At 41.8% G+C, this 16742-nt stretch overlaps 2 protein-coding genes across 2 annotated transcripts; both read left to right on the forward strand.

The window, feature by feature from the left end:
* Positions 1 to 5003: 5003 nt before the first annotated feature.
* Positions 5004 to 6046, forward strand: LOC134208827 (uncharacterized). The gene is made up of 2 exons (XM_062684773.1): positions 5004 to 5232; positions 5334 to 6046. Exons 1-2 carry the CDS (start codon positions 5004 to 5006, stop codon positions 6044 to 6046), a joined length of 942 nt encoding a protein of 313 aa, XP_062540757.1.
* A 1210-nt stretch (positions 6047 to 7256) lies between these two features.
* On the forward strand, positions 7257 to 10396 carry LOC134208828 (uncharacterized). The gene is made up of 2 exons (XM_062684774.1): positions 7257 to 9243; positions 9321 to 10396. The coding sequence occupies exons 1-2, from the start codon at positions 7257 to 7259 to the stop codon at positions 10394 to 10396; spliced, it is 3063 nt and encodes a 1020-aa protein (XP_062540758.1).
* The last annotated feature ends 6346 nt before the right edge of the window (positions 10397 to 16742 follow it).

Genomic DNA, 16742 nt, shown 5'->3' on the forward strand with positions numbered 1-16742 from the left:
TCGGTAAAAAAATCAAGCCAGTTTGTCCCAGATGGGAAATGACTGCATATGAGTCCCGTTTTCTTTGATAATGGGACTCATATGCGGTCATTTTTAAGTTGGAACAAGAAGGTTTGATGATTGTCCCTCGATTTTGTTTGTTTTCTCGATTTGATGTTTTTTTCATGTAGGACTAATATGCGATCATAGGCAGAGCATTAATTATGTGATTATTATCGAAACATCAAGGGTTTACTGCTCCTGGGCTTCATCCCATAACTCCAATGTTCATCCCATGAAAATAAAGCAATGAAAAGGTATTTGATTTGTTTCTTGATTTTTTTCAGCAGGGAGCCCACATGTTAGCTACAAGAAGCGACAAAGTACAGGTATACCTCGATTATATGGACTTTTTCGATGCAAAAAAGTCCATATAATCGAATTTTTCATATAATCGAAGCAATTTTTTTTTTCTCGAAATTTGTGGTACACGATGAAATAAGTCTTAAAAGTTAATAGAAAATATCCATATATTGCCTTACAGTCTAATCCGCATGTTTGGGCTCATTTTATGATAACTCAGTAGATTATGATTTTCTATAAGAACGTAACCTTTTTTCCAGCCGCTTGTTTCTAAGATTACATTAGTAATGAAGACTTCGCCCAGCTCAATATGAGCACACTAATATACTTATTCACGAATTCTAACTACAGTGCCTTCCTGTTTCAGCAACAAAGCAAACACTGAGTGGTCGAGTAAGGTATATGTTAGATTCAAAAACTGGCTTTATATAGTAGGACTGACACTTGTCCTCTTTTGATTTGAACGCAGCAAATTGAAACCGATGTAAAGTTTTGTCCTATTGTCTCCTTATGAAAATTGGCCGGATTGAACTATGGGCTCAGTAGATATGGAAAAAATGCATTTGTTTATGTAAAAATCGCGTAGAAACAGTCTTACTTTTCTGGCACTTATCTTCAAAAGATCTCCTTGCAACAAGTTGCGTTTGATTGATATTCTTAAAAAGAATTAAAATCAATGTAAATAAGGGGCTCTATCCACGTATCAGTGTCATTTTTACAAGAACCAATTTTTCCCGTTTCCCGTCATTTCGTTTTATTGTCTCAGTCAATTCTTTGACTTATTTAAGTTCAACTTTTTCACAGAATTCATACTTTAGAATAAAAAAAATCGGAGAAGTGCCGCACGTTTGAAGAATTGGAATTGGCCTTATTTTAATTCAAAATCGGGCGAATGTTAGGTCAAGCTTGGAAACCAGCACTATTCGTCAAAAAGTATGGCGTCAAAAAGTATGGGTTCTTTGGGAAAGTTGTCCTTAAAAAATTGAAGAATCGATTGAGCGGATAAAAATTGTTGATGGGAAAGGTCAATTGCACAGTGCACCTACACCTGCTAAGTGGAATATTAAAAGATAAATTGTTATGGCTATTGTGGACTATACGAACATAGTCCATAGACATTAAAGCAGGGCTGTATTTTGCAACGGGTTTTAAAATTCAAAACGACGCACAGTGGCGGGCCCTCATAAAAATCCCGGACAAAACTTGAGATTACATTCACCGCGCGCTGTTGTATTTTGTACAACACTAACGAAAAACACATCGCTCACATTACACAGCATGAACGAGTTTGCATGAGCGGTTCAGGGTCACGCTTTGCTGAACGGTTTAGCAGCAATTGATTTAAGAACTGCTGACAAGAACATTCTAAAGATCGTAATTCTAAAGAAGTAATCATACCCTCCTTTGTCTTACGCCGAGAAATACATCCTTTGGAAAAGGAAGCGTATACTTTTCAGACTTATTTACGAAGAAGACTTAAAACCTAGACTTAAGAAATTTGAAGAGCCAAGAGCTGCCGCTTCCCTTATTCAACAGCACTGTTTGTACCTGGGGACCGTCCAGAAACCACGTGGTCATATATGGGGGGAGGGGGGGTTTGGAAAATGACCACGATAAGCCACATGGGGGGAGGGGGGGGTGTTGCTCTCCAACCACGTGGTTTTTTTACACGAAAAACTTTTAGTGAATAACAATAGCGGTGTAAAAAATACAAATCTTTAAAATTTAATGATTTAATCATTAAACGCAGCGTTAAAAAGACGCAGGTGTGCATCGAGAAAAACCGGTAACGCAGCGTCGGTCATAACGCCGATGCATATCTGCGCTATTTGACCATCCATTTCCATAAAAAATAAACAAAAAAACAGGTTGCGATTCAGTCTCAATTTCCTCCAGAAAAAATTGGAAAGAAAAATTGGGATAATATTAAAAAAAAATCCGCCGTGCCACGCCCCCGCCGCAGATGGTTTTTGGATCACGCCGCCGACACTTTTGCATCAGCGGTTTTTACAATAATCCAAGAAAAAAACTTCAAAAGAATTTCTTGTGGATATTCAGGAAAAATCCAGTAAAGAAATTTGCTGTAAAAACTTTGGCATTACTTCATATAATCCTGATAAAGTGCTGGCATTCAGAATGATTTTTGAACAGTTCTCTCTGAACAATTTTGCTTGGAAATTTTGCTACAAATTGTTAATGAAAAAAAAAACAAAGCATCTCCAGTGTAAATTGCGAAAAAATTTCCTTAAAACTCCGAAAAAAAATCCATGTGAATTCTGTCTGTTTAGAACACTCTTTACTTAGTTTGAACTACACACTATGAATTCGTAAATTATATTTATAATTATATGCACACACCCTGTATAATCGCTACCACACACATCATACAGACTCTCTCTATTGTAAACCTCTCACACGATCGTCACAGCAGTTAGTTGAATACAGCACTCGAACCAAACGCACGCGTCTTTTGCTGTTATCCCGTCGGTCGGTCAATCCGAATAAACCAGGGGTGACATTGCGCATCTCGAATCGAATCACTCGATTCGTATGTTTTTTGATTCGTTTCGAAAAAAATGCGGCATTATGTATTTCGTTCGACTTCATTCAGTCGCAGTACAAGATTTCGAATGGTGTTGTACTAGTTCAATCGAGTATGTTCTGTCAAACGGAATGTAAACAGAGAGAATAAGAGATAGCTGTCTCCGTGTTTAGTATGCCGCCTGCAGGAGAGACAACCTTCAGCGCATGGCGAATGTGAGTATACAGAGAGAATAAGAGTAATTTCATCTGCGTGTGGTATGTTGTCTGTTGGAAAGGCATCCTTCATGGCATGAATTGACAGTTAATTTATAAACAAGCAAATTGTGCTCGATGACTTTAAAAAGCAATATTGTCAGATTTTCTGGATATGATACACTACGCGGCGTTTGTAATGTTCCCAAATGGGTACTTGCACAAAACTTCACGCGGCGAATGACTGTCGAAAGGTACGGCCGCGCCAAACGATACACCGCAATGCTATTCACCCATAAGAATCAAGTAAACGGGGTGCAGAAAGCGCGGCGGTACCTTTCCGGAAGGGTACGCTGCGTGCAATTTTGAGAAAATCAGGCAATATTATTTATTGAGCAGTTGCAACCGATTAAAACATTATGCCGATGTTTTGCCGACATGTTTTGTAAATTGAGATATTGTTACGACACGAATTATAAGTTTTATGTTTATTCGAATTTATGCCACATATCCAATTTTGAGCTAAATAATTTAAAGCTAAAGAAGGATTCGATAATAAATTACTTTGATGTTTCTATGTGTATTAGTTACATGCACTTGAGTCATCTCATGCGCGTTTTTTTTATTTAACTCATTTATTTTTATGTAGATCTATATAAATAAAAATTAATTTCTGTCTGTCTGAACCTTATAGACTCGGAAACTACTGAACCGATTGGCGTGAAAATTTGTATGGTGGGGTTTTTGGGCCCAAGGATGATTCTTAAGATGGTTCGAGACTCCTACCCGCTCTAGAAGGAGGGGCTCCCACTCAAATGGAACACAACTTTTTGCATAACTGTCTCTGATTATAAATCAATTTTAGGCGAAACGTAGTTCGTCGGGTCTGCTAGTTGTGGAATAAACACGTTTTTACGCAGATTTTCCTTATGGATTTTTCACGCGGTTTATCGAAATCGTCAAGAAATACGTAAAAACTTCGAAAAACCGATTTTAGTTGAAGTCGTTCTTACGCGGATTTCGGGATAATTAGAGATTGCATATTGTCAGGGAACTGTAAAAGTAGGTATACTTATGACATTGTTTTCCTCAAAAAACAATAATAAAACATTTATTCTCTTCTCGTAGAGAAATAATACCAAATTATAATTAAAAACTTTCAGCAAGAAATGACTCTCGAATAACATTCGAAAGCTAAAAAGGTGACGAGTGTTTTTCATTCGACTTGAGTCGTTTTTCAGTGTGCTATCGAGCATCCATAATGCCAAAACATCTCGTTATTCTTGTACCTCCTCGAGCATACTCGAACGATGAGTCGTTTTCGAGATCGAATCGAAACCCGTAATGCCAAACATGCTCGACTCGATAGAATTACGTTCGAATCGAGATGCACAATGCCACCCCAGTACAATTGGTTCTATCCCCGTCGTCGTCGTTCTATACCAGTGGCTATTAGCGCATTTGCTTGCCAGTGATTTATGGACTGTTTTTTCTCTAGAAGAATTTCGCCGTGATCATATCACAGACAGTGAAATCAAATTCGTCGCGAGTGAATCACTACACGCACTGCAATCGTGAACATTTTTTGGTGCCGAAACCCGGGACAGTGAGTTGCAGTTAAGTGATAATCGCCATTGCGATATCGTGTCGGTTGGTGGTTCCAGTAAACCGCCATCGCAGTAAGAACGGCATTACGTCCAGCACGTTGTCCGTAGTGTAGTGAGTGAAATTGAACATTCCCGTGGAATTTTCCTTGGCCAAGCCAGCATCCTCATCGCTTTCGTCGGCTCCAGTAGCAGCATAGTAATTGTACCGTGTACCCTTCCCAGCCACAGCAGTCAGCAGCAGCAAAATCGGTGAGGTAGAGTTTACCCCCGATAGCAGGTACGTGTCCATTTTGGTGGTGGTGACTGATTGGAATTAATATGGCTGGAAAGAAAGCAAGCGCAAGTAGAGCTGCAAGCTCGGCGGCAAAATTAAAATTGTTGCATCGTCGCCGTTCGAACATTTTGGGCTCGGCGATGATGATTAATGACTTTAATCGGTCATATGAGCCCACTCAACAGGACCAGTTAGCAACACAAATTGCGTACCTGGATGAGTTGTGGCGTGATTTCCTCTCCACACAGGAGGAAATTGAAGTTTTAGAGGACAGTGAGGAACATTTCTCGGAACAAAGGCGAGAGTACCAATTGTTGTACCTCGAACTGAAAAGATCTTTACAATGTAAATTACCCACTGCGCACCATCGTCAGATTGCGCTCAACCGACTCAGCCGATAACAAACGTACGGCTGCCGGAAATCAAGATTCCAGTATTTTGTGGCAAGATTGACGATTGGGTTTCATTTCGCGATCTTTTTGTTTCGCTGATTCATTCTAATCAGCAATTGACAGCAGTACAGAAGATGCATTATTTGCGAGCATCGTTGACAGACGAGGCCGCTCGTGTGATTTCCGCACTTGATATTTCTGCCGACGATTATCAAGTTGCGTGGAATCTGTTGAAAGATCGTTACGAGAATCCAAATATGCTCATTAAGCGACACATGTCAGCTCTATTGGCGATCAACCCATTGAAAAGGGAATCCGCTTTGGGACTGTCAGAGTTGGCCGATAGTTTCGATCGTCATGTTCAGTTACTCAATAAACTCGAGACAGCTGAAGAGCACTGGAACTCGTTTCTCGTTGAGCGTTTGAGCAGTTGCCTAGATCCTTGCACACTGCGAGAGTGGGAAACCCATGTGGATGATGGCGAGCGACCCACTTACAAAGAACTCCTTGAATTTGTTCACAAAAGATCGCGAATTATAAAAACACTGATGCTCTCCCACCCAACCAACACCCAGTCTAAACCCAAATCGTCAAAATCTCGCTTTACAACCCATGTTGCAGCAGATAACACGAAGAAGTGTCTCTACTGCAAGGAATCGCATCTCTTGTTTCAGTGCAGCGGTTCCAAGGCCTGATTCCGCAACAACGCTTCGAGTTCGTCAAGAAGCATGGGCTTTGCATAAACTGCTTGAAGGGTACACACATGGCGAAGGATTGTTCCAGCAGTTCCTGTAAACAGTGCTTCAAGAAGCACCACTCCCTGCTGCATCTCCCACCGTTTATGTCTTCTACGGTTCCTGGGACTTCTGCAGCAGCACCAAACCAATCAACACCAGTTGTAATTGGTCAATCGGCTGAAGCAATCGGTTCGCCATCGTACCAAGTCTCGCCACGCGATTTGAACGCCGCAGTACGCCAACCGTCAGTTATGTCTAGTGCGAGTTCGTCGTTTCGGTCGCTTCCACAATCGTACTCGGTCGGTATTGCCCCCACCACTCCGTCGTCGGTTGATTATTTCGTCGAAACTCATTCGCCTTCCTCCAATTCCTGTCAAAGTGCTAAAGTAACTGGCCATTCGCTCCAGCAAACGGTCGTGCTATCAACGGCAGTGATAAAGGTGAAGGATGTCGACAACAATGACCATTTCGCCAGAGCCTTGCTGGACAGTGGTTCCCAACCTAGTTTCATCTCCGAATCACTCTGCCAGAAACTCCGATTGAAGCGAGTCAAACTGAATTCACCGGTTAGTGGAATTGGTCAGTCCACCGTAAACGTTCATTTCGGTGTTACCATTTCGCTTGCATCACGCTTCGGAGATCATCGTTTCGTTCTGGATTGTCTGGTACTGCCGAAGCTAACGGTGTCACTGCCTAGTCACCATATCGACGTCACACGTTGGCATATTCCACGCCATCTCCCGATGGCCGATCCTCAGTTCAATATAAGCCAAAGGATCGACCTCATCATCGGTGCGGAACTGTTCTTCTTTTTGCTGGAACAACAGCAAATTATGCTCGCTGCAGGATACCCGCTCCTACAAAAAACTGTACTAGGCTACATCGTCTGTGGGAAGGTCGCGGATCCAACAAAGGATCCACCAGCAGTCCAGACTAGTCACGTTTGCACAGACGACACCTCGACAAACAACTCGAACGTTTTTGGGAAATCGACAACTTCGACGTCGGGAAAGCCTACACTTCCGACGAGAAACACTGTGAAGATCACTTCCAACAAACCGTTGGACGAGACTCAGACGGGAGATACGTCGTTCGTCTTCCGCTGCGAGAGGAAATGCTGCCGATGTTAGGCGATTCCTACCAACTCGCACTCCGTCGTCTCCAGTCTATGGAGAAAAAGTTCGCTCTTGATGAATGTCTTCGTGTCGCATATCACGAGTTTTTGCAGGAGTACGAAAGTCTGGGTCACATGGAGGTGGTGAATTCGCGCGCGTCGTGTAGTCCACAGTTTTTCCTACCCCACCATGCCATCCACCGTCCTGAGAGTTCCACTACGAAGACACGAATCGTATTCGATGGATCCTGTCGTAGCTCCACCAGTTTGTCGTTAAACGAGATTCTTTTTGTCGGACCAACAGTACAGCCAGCTCTGTACTCTACCGTCATCAACATTCGCTTGCCTAGATACGCGGTTACTGCTGATGCTGAGAAGATGTTTCGACAGATCTGGGTGCATCCAGAAGACCGAAGGTATCAACAGATTCTGTTCCGAACAGATCCATCGGAGTCGGTCCGCATTTATCAGCTTAAAACCGTTACCTACGGATTAGCTAGCTCGCCGTTCCATGCAACACGCGTTCTGAATCAATTGGCTATTGACGAAGGAGAACGCTTTCCGTTAGCAGTCCCCGTGATAAGCAAAGGGACTTATGTAGACGATGTACTCACCGGCCATGACGACATGAATCTACTTGCCGAGACTTGTCGGCAGTTAATGGAAATTCTGAAAACAGCAGGCCTCGTGCTCAGAAAATGGGCAACAAATGACACATCCGTCCTCAGTTACGTACCTCGTCAATTGTGGGAAACCAAACCAGAACTCGAAATAGATCGCACACCTACAGTCAAGACCCTAGGATTACTTTGGTTGCCCCAATCAGACACATTTCAGTTCAAGATCCCAGATCTGCCGCAGCTGCAAGTCGCGACTAAACGCCTCGTCGTATCCGAAATGTCGCAATTATTTGACCCTCTTGGTCTTCTCGGACCTGTAGTGGTTAAAGCTAAAATGTTGGTCCAAGTCCTTTGGGCAGAGCACTGGTCGTGGGACGATCAACTGTCCAAAGAACACGCTTCCTCGTGGGCAACCTATCGCTCGGAGCTCAACCAGCTACAAGCACTCTCCGTACCGCGCAGAGCAGTCAAGAATCGACAATACAGTTTGCACTGCTTCTGCGATGCATCGAAAGTAGCATATGGCTGCTGCATCTACGTCGTCTCAACTGACGAATTCGGACAATGCCACAGTCATCTACTGACAGCCAAATCTCGTGTCGCTCCATTACGTGGGCAGTCAATTCCTCGACTTGAACTGTGCGCCGCTCTGCTCGGTAGCCAGTTGGCTGACACTCTTCGGAGGGAAACCGATTTCGTCGAATCACCAACGTTTTGGGTGGACTCCAGTATTGTTCTGCACTGGCTGAAATCTCAGTCGAATGTCTGGAAAGTCTTCGTATCGAACCGAATCGCAGAGATCCAGCGCCTAACCAATGGCTCCAAGTGGAGGCATGTCCCATCGGAACTGAATCCAGCTGATCGTATTTCTCGAGGAATGATGGCAAGTCAGATCTCGAAGGACGATTTGTGGTGGCATGGACCAAGTTTTCTCAAGGACCCCGTCGACAGTTGGCCCGAGTGTGTGGTTTCGACGCCGGATGCTCATCATTTGCAGCAAGAAGCTTGTCCAGTGCACTCTATGCACAGTACTATTGTCGACTCAACAATCTTTGATCGTTTTTCGGACCTAGCCAAGCTGGTGCGGGTAGTAGCACGATGCTATCGATTCTTTAACAATGCCAAACTCCCTCGAAATGATCGCATCGATGGTACACTGAACCCCGAAGAAGGTGAACATGCACTCAAGATCCTCGTCCGACAAGCCCAACTGGATAATTTCCCTATGGAAGTTCGTCATTATAGCCGCATCCAAGGTGCACAAGCTGCTACAGTTTTGCCAATGTCGAAGTCACCACTCAAGGACCTGAAGTTGTTCATGGATCAGTTTGGATTGCTCAGACTTTGCGGAAGACTTGCGAACATGAAGACCTGCTTTGACACTCGCTTTCCGATACTGCTCCCAGCTGATCACCGACTCAGTTGGCTCATCGCCCGATCGTGCCATATTCGAACACTTCACGGCGGTCCCACGCTCACACTCGCAACCATTCGTCAGCGATTCTGGCCAGTCCGGGGTCGACAACTAGCACGCAAAGTGGTACGTCAATGTGTTACCTGTTTCCGGTGTCAACCACGACTAGCTCAACAAATAATGGCACCTCTTCCATCTGTTCGCGTGTCTTCTGCTGGGCCGTTCATCCACTCTGGGATGGATTACTGTGGACCGTCGGTCGGGGCGCGTCGGTAAAAGTGTACGTCGGACTATTCGTGTGCCTCGTGGTTAAAGCTGTGCACCTTGAAGTCGTCGCAGATTTGTCCTCCGTTGCCTGCATAAACGCCGTCAAACGTTTCGTGGCTCGTCGCGGTCGTGTGCTCGAACTACATTGCGACAACGCGACTGCTTTCGTCGGAGCAGACCGAGAACTTCGCACAATGCGAGACGAGTTTCGTCGTCAATTTCGGTCCATAGACTGGGAAAACTTCTGCTTGGAAAGTGGAATAAAATTTCGCTTCATCCCGGCTCGTTCGCCACACTTTGGCGGTATCTGGGAAGCCGGAATAAAATCCTTCAAGCACCACTTTCGGCGCATCATGGGCAACCGCTCATTCTCCGTGGACCAGCTCCAAACCGTCGTTGCCCAGATCGAATCGGTGCTCAATTCCCGTCCTCTTTCTCCGCTTACAGATTCTCCTGACGATTGTACCGCTTTAACTCCTGGTCACTTCCTGGTTGGCGAACCCCTCGTTGCCATCCCGGAGCCCGACCTGATCGACATCAATCCGAATCGTCTGTCTCGTCTACAGGAGATGCAAAAATCGGTCCAAGATCTCTGGCGTTGCTGGCAACGGGACTACGTCAGTCAACTTCAGCAGCGAGCAAAGTGGAAACAGCCACAGTCTGATGTCCGCGCTGGTCAGCTAGTGCTTGTCAAGCAAGCGAACGTACCCCCGCTCCAATGGCCATTGGGGCGGATTGTCGACACTGTAGTAGGCAAAGATGGAAGAGTTCGGGTAGTCATTGTCAAGACTGTCTCCGGACAATACAAGCGAGCGGTCACTGAGATCGCTGTCCTTCCTGCAGAATCCACCGAAGATGACAACAAGGCAGACAGCATGGTTGCTAGATCGTGACTGGCCGAGTTCCGACGATTGCAGAAAATGGTTGAAGCGGACGGCTTCAACGGCGGCCGGCATGTTTAGAACACTCTTTACTTAGTTTGAACTACACACTATGAATTCGTAAATTATATTTATAATTATATGCACACACCCTGTATAATCGCTACCACACACATCATACAGACTCTCTCTATTGTAAACCTCTCACACGATCGTCACAGCAGTTAGTTGAATACAGCACTCGAACCAAACGCACGCGTCTTTTGCTGTTATCCCGTCGGTCGGTCAATCCGAATAAACCAGTACAATTGGTTCTATCCCCGTCGTCGTCGTTCTATACCAGTGGCTATTAGCGCATTTGCTTGCCAGTGATTTATGGACTGTTTTTTTCTCTAGAAGAATTTCGCCGTGATCATATCACAGACAGTGAAATCAAATTCGTCGCGAGTGAATCACTACACGCACTGCAATCGTGAACACTGTCTGAAAATTCAAAACAGTCCCGTGGGAAATACATATAATTTTCGGTGGAAAAAAAATGTTCAAATTTTCATATATTTTTCTACATTATAATGAAATTTTCTACGACAAGTTCTTTCGAATCTTCACCAGAAATTCTTCTTTATTTCCAAAAGAAGTTTTTCGAACATTTTAAGGAGTGCACTTCAAAATGTTCAGTCTCCAGTTAGCTTTGCGAGCAAAGGCGTAGGGTTGCCAACCCGGAGACGACGAGTTCGATTTTCGTTCCTGTCTAGGATATGTTCGGGTGGGAAACATTCTCGACATCCTAGGTATAGTGTATCCATCATACTAGCTACACAAGCAGGGATTGTCTAAAAACTCAGAGCGGTGCGAAAAATGTTGGTGCTGCTCCTACACGCTTAAAATGACTTACATATTTTTGTGTTCCGTTCACACAAAACGGGCCTCTCCTGGAACAACTCATATTATGAGTAATTACGATGTTACTCATTTTTGTGTAACCGATAGCCGATGATTTTAGGTGAGTTCATTTTACACAGCGAGAGAGCAGTCGAAAATCGAACCTAACCTCAATTGTATGTTTTCAAATTGATGGTAAAGTAAGCCAACTTTTCCATACTTATTCAGAGGCTTCTCCAATCGTTTCGATCAACAAAACAAAGTGCGATGCTTGTATTCGCACCTTGTTTTGTTTCGCTATCAAAGCAAAAGAAAAACCTCCGAGAAAGTACGATTTCTTGCCTCACATTCTGCACCCGTTCGCCATCATAGCGACCCGAAGGGACTTTGACAGTTCGAGGCAAACTCACTTACACATATCATGCACATGTGAGACATTACACAGCGACTGCTCGTGTTTCACACAAAATTTTCACTCATAGTGAGAGTTGGTCAAGGCGTCGCCGTAATGTGTGAAAACTATTCATGCAATGTGTACTTGACTTTAAGCGTGTACCCTTTGAAGAGCACGGGTAGTGCACTTTGTGCATTTTCGAGAAAATAGGAATTATGTTTAATTCCCACCAGTAGACGGTGAATGTTTCTGATAATTTATTTTCGCTTAACAACATTAGAATGTTAGCCATCCAACACGTTCGTGTCTTATTTGCAAATTTTTTGAACTTTTTTTGCAGTTTCTTTAATATACGTTTAGGAAAATAATTAAAATAAAATAGAATAAAATAGAATAAAAAAGAAATGAGGTCCAGTTGTTTATTTCAAAATAAGCATTATTTCGGGAGCAGTAGCCCGTACGTTAGTTATAGTGAAAACAATGCAGTTATACATACACCCGATTCTTTTTTTACACGGGGGATGCGTTCCGTGTAAAAAAAGTTTTCAGTTCAAAATTCGAAAATCCGTGTAAAAAAAGTTTTATGATTTCTTGACGAATTATGCAAAATGGAGCAACTTTGCAAAAATCCGTGTAAAAACAGAATCGGGTGTATATGACTGAAATTAAAGAAACATCTCAGCCGATTCGAGTTGAATGTTATTCGGAAATATTTTTTTTATTTTGAAAATCTCTGCGGCTCTGTTTAATTGCGGGTAAAGTGCTACAGTAATTTTTATTTCAAATTAATTTCTTTCATGCAAGCAATGATTCGTTCAGATGTACCGTTCATAGAAATAACTATTATTCTATTTACACTGATCATTCATAAATATAGTATGTCTGGAATACTCTTCCATTTGAAAAAAATGTTTTTTAATCACCGGTAGATGAATCTGAATGAATTTTGCTGAATAGTAGCGTTTATATTATTACCATCAAAATGATCAATTTATACTGGATCAATAATGATAAAGCCCTGCCAAATAATAATAAAATACAGGGGTTAGACAAAAAGGTTGAGATAGGCAAAAAATTGTCGAAGTTCAAATCAGCATAACTTTGCGTAGAATGATCCGATTTTGATCAAACTGAGACCGTCGGACGCGGAAACTCTTCTAGTATACTGGCCCTATGCGAAACCTCTGATTGGCCCTTGGCCACCGGTGGTGCTCCGGGTTTTCCGAGGGTATGTTAAAAATGCATTTTTTCTGCTGCTTGTCATTTTATATGACGTTTTCTGCCATCATGTTTTATGTTTTCCCCAGAAACTAGAACTAATATGCTGACCAATGCTGGCTCTGCAGATCGAAAATCCGATGGGTATACGCAGAGATATGGCCATTTTCGTGAAAACGGTACGGGATTGGCCATACACCCTGAACAAATGTCACTTTCGCAGAACTTCCGGAACCTGTTACAAATTGGCCAAAGAGTCTCACAGTCCTCAAAATATATCTCTAATTAAGGTCCTATATTCATCGTCTTGGGAAAACATGAATTTTGACACCCATATATGCATGGTTCCAGATGGTGCAAAAACCGGCCTTTCCTGGAAGGCCCATGGAACCTGCTATAAGGGTGGCAGTGGACACTATCATTCTGGAAATGTTTCTGTAAGCATCGTCTCGCAAATCCATGAAGTCAGATACTCATATTTACATTAGTCCGATCTGTTATCATTTCATCATGTTCCCGGTACCGCTTTTATGGAAATGGCCGTATCTCTGTGTAGTTTAGATCGATCTACAGCCACACCATTAGCCGGCATATTAGTTCTAGTTTTCGAAGAGAGCATAAAACATGATGAATGTTAATGTCACATAAAATGACAAGCAATGGAAAAAATGCATCTTGAACATACCCACGGAAAATCCGGAACATTTCCGGTGGCCAAGGACCAATCTCTGGTTTTGCAGAGGGACAGTATACTAGAAGAGTGTCCGCTTCTGATGGTCCTGGTTTTATCAAAATCGGATTATTATACGCAAAGCTATGCTGATTTGAATTTCGACTTATTTTTACCTATCTCAACCTTTTTGTCTAACCCCTGTACATTGGGGTCGCTTGCCAAAAGAGATTTTATTTTTTACGTTGTCTCTCCCCGAGATTTTGTGGAAGAAACGGGATGCGTAACACCACAAATATCGATTTCCTGGTCGATTTCTGCTGATGAAATTTTTACCTTTATTTTGAGATTAGGCCGTTCTAATTCTCCGGGTAAAATTGATTTATTTTCATTAGTATTTACATGAAGTCATTCTTGGAAACTTAGAAGATGTTTCAAAGTAAATCAATGTTGAAAAACAATGCATATACATATTTTATCTGTGATTATGATTAGAATGCATTTAACGCAATCATACACACTAAGTTTTTATTTCTGCAGCTCGGCAAAAACCCGCACAGCCGTGTGCCAGCAAAATAAAAAACTGATATTTCAGCAAAAATGGCATTTGTTAGCTGATTTTCGGCAAAACATTTACTGATTTTCAGCAATTTTGACAGAAATCTCGGCAAAAAACATGTTTGCTGGGGCACGGCTGTGCGAATCTCGGTAAAAGTTCGACATTTTGCTGAGATCCCGGTAAAAAAAATTAAGTGTGTATGAACAAACTATTCTCTTTGAAATATAGACTTGCCCTATTTGCCTTATTTGTTTTTATAATAAAATATCGAACAAAGAATACGCACAGATATTCTCTCCGATCAACTATATTTTTATAGAACGCAATAGCGGGAAATAATCCCCGTTCAAAGCTCGAAAGTCATGCAGAAGCAGAACCGAAAAAGTGCAGTTAGAGTGCTACCCTGTGCATGGCTCTTTGAGAGCCCCGAGCACAAACTGCACTTACTCGTCTCTCTCGATCCGAACGTGCTCGCTCCTAAGGCCGATGACATACTGACGCGTCGAGCGATGCGGAACGCGTCCAAGCACTCGTAAAGCAGAATATCAGCAAGAGAAATTCTTTTGTCTTGGACGCGTTCGCGCACGCACACGCGTGAGTATGTCATCGGCCTAACAGCGCGTGCTGCACGTAAAGAGTTTCGGGTCGCACCATATCCCTGTACACAAGATATATAATCATGCAATGGCTGGCATATAAAAGCTTTCAATTTATAACAAAGGAAATGCTAATAGAATATACTAAGCTGAAAAGCAGACCAACTTCCAGTTGGAATATGGAGCCATAGAAGAAGAAGAAGAAGACTTCTAAGTTTTTCAATAAACACTCTTCTGAATTTCCGAAAGATATTAAACATCCAATGCCACATGAAACACTTTGATATTTCCGTTAATTTTTTGTTTTTGGATTTTTTTTTCAAATTTGGAATTTTGAAATGAATTTTTTTTGGAATACTTTTTTACGCTCTTTGTAAATTCTATCACATTTTTAAAAATTTTTTATTCGAGGCATTATTTAGAATTTCCACGGAAGAGTCTATGGATTATCTTCAAAAAATTCTTTGGATTTTAAAAAAATAAATCTTTAGAATTCTCGAGATTCTTGTTTTTTTAATTTGTACCATAAATTCTTCCAAAATTTCATCGGGAACTCATTCTTCTTTGGGAAGTCATTTTGATTTCTTTGTAGGTTCAGCTAAACATTGCTTTAAATCTTTACCATGCAAAGATGCACAGGAAATTATTTAGAAATTTTAAGGAATTTTCACATCAGAAAATCTCAAAATTTTTTATTTAATTTTTTAAGGAATTCCTTCAAAAGTACAATTTTTCGTTATTTTCACTTGTAAAAACATCGGAATTTCCTCGGGAAATTCATTATTGTTGTTTCAGATGAACTTTTTTCGATTTTCTACTGGAAAATCTTAGGAATTTCCATCGGAAATATTTTGGCATATTCCGAATAATTTGTTTTGGAAATTTAAAAAAACTGCTGAAAATGTCTAAGTATTTCTTTTGGAAAACGAAAAAAATTCCATTGGAAATTTAGAAGAATTTCCTTTGAAGATTCATTACAGTTGCCCAGGATTTTGAAAAAAAATCTTTAGAGATTCCGTTAAAAAAAGTAAGCTGGATTTTTTTTTCTAATTTATATTGAAACCTGTTAATACCTGTTAATATTGGAATGTAAACCAATTTGATGATTCTGAAAGCAAAACTGGAATTTCTACAGGAATGCTACTCAAAAGAAACAACAGTAGGAGGTTTTATTTGCATCTCTAAGATTACATATCAACTTTGTAATTCTCTGATAAACTTTTTGGTGTAAGAGTTCAGTTCAGATGCTTCGCTGAGGTTAATATATCTTAAGAATTTCCAGTACCTCCAGAGCTACGTAAGGTCTCAAATACTCTTAGGAATCTATAGGGATATTCAGTGATGAACTTTATAATTATTTAAAAAAAATCATTTTTAAAAAATCTGCCAAATGACCACGTTAAGCCACATGGGGGGAGGGGGGGGTTGAAAATCTTCAAAAATATGACCACGTGGTTTCTGGATGGCCCCCTGCCGGACCGCTAGATTTCCAAACTCTCAACTACATCAAGTGTTTACGGGGAAGAGACATTTCTTAATATTCTTAATATTTGATGCCGTAATTGGGTGATTTTCCTTATACGCATGCTCTGATATCTTAGATGTAAATTCGTAATGCCTTTCGCTCCTTTTCGCCTTGCTTACTACCGCCATGTGTCCCTTGAACCTTACAACCAATAGGACCGAAACTCTTCAGCGGCTCATCGATTGAAGTCAGCATTGTTGGGCTCCTTTCCTCCTTGTGGATGATTACTCGTATAATCCTATCCTGGTATCCGCTGATCTTCGCTGGTTCCTAAATGTGTTGTAGTTCCTTCGTTTCCGATTTCACTCAGGGGTATCGTCTGCATCCTGTGGATCATGTGATGAAATGGTGCCATTTTATGTTGAAGCAAATGGTTCGATGTATATGGGATGACTCTCATGAGGCTCGTGGACTTCCTGTCGATTGCAAGGCTAAATGTTTCATTTGTTTCCTTGGTAACCTGTAGAGTAAAGAAAGGAATTTTGTCTTCATTTTCCTTCTCGTAGGTAAATTT

The sequence above is a fragment of the Armigeres subalbatus genome, chromosome 2, assembly GCF_024139115.2.
Source record: "Armigeres subalbatus isolate Guangzhou_Male chromosome 2, GZ_Asu_2, whole genome shotgun sequence".
In the NCBI taxonomy this organism is placed as follows: domain Eukaryota; kingdom Metazoa; phylum Arthropoda; class Insecta; order Diptera; family Culicidae; genus Armigeres; species Armigeres subalbatus.

Bases quoted from the DNA above. Each gene is read 5' to 3' on its own strand.
- LOC134208827 (XM_062684773.1), top strand. From the start codon at position 5,004: ATGGCTGGAAAGAAAGCAAGCGCAAGTAGAGCTGCAAGCTCGGCGGCA. The intron at 5,233-5,333 runs GTGAGGAACATT...CACCATCGTCAG, and splicing joins AATTGAAGTTTTAGAGGACA to ATTGCGCTCAACCGACTCAG.
- LOC134208828 (XM_062684774.1), top strand. From the start codon at position 7,257: ATGGAGAAAAAGTTCGCTCTTGATGAATGTCTTCGTGTCGCATATCAC. The intron at 9,244-9,320 runs GTTGGCTCATCG...ACCATTCGTCAG, and splicing joins CCCAGCTGATCACCGACTCA to CGATTCTGGCCAGTCCGGGG.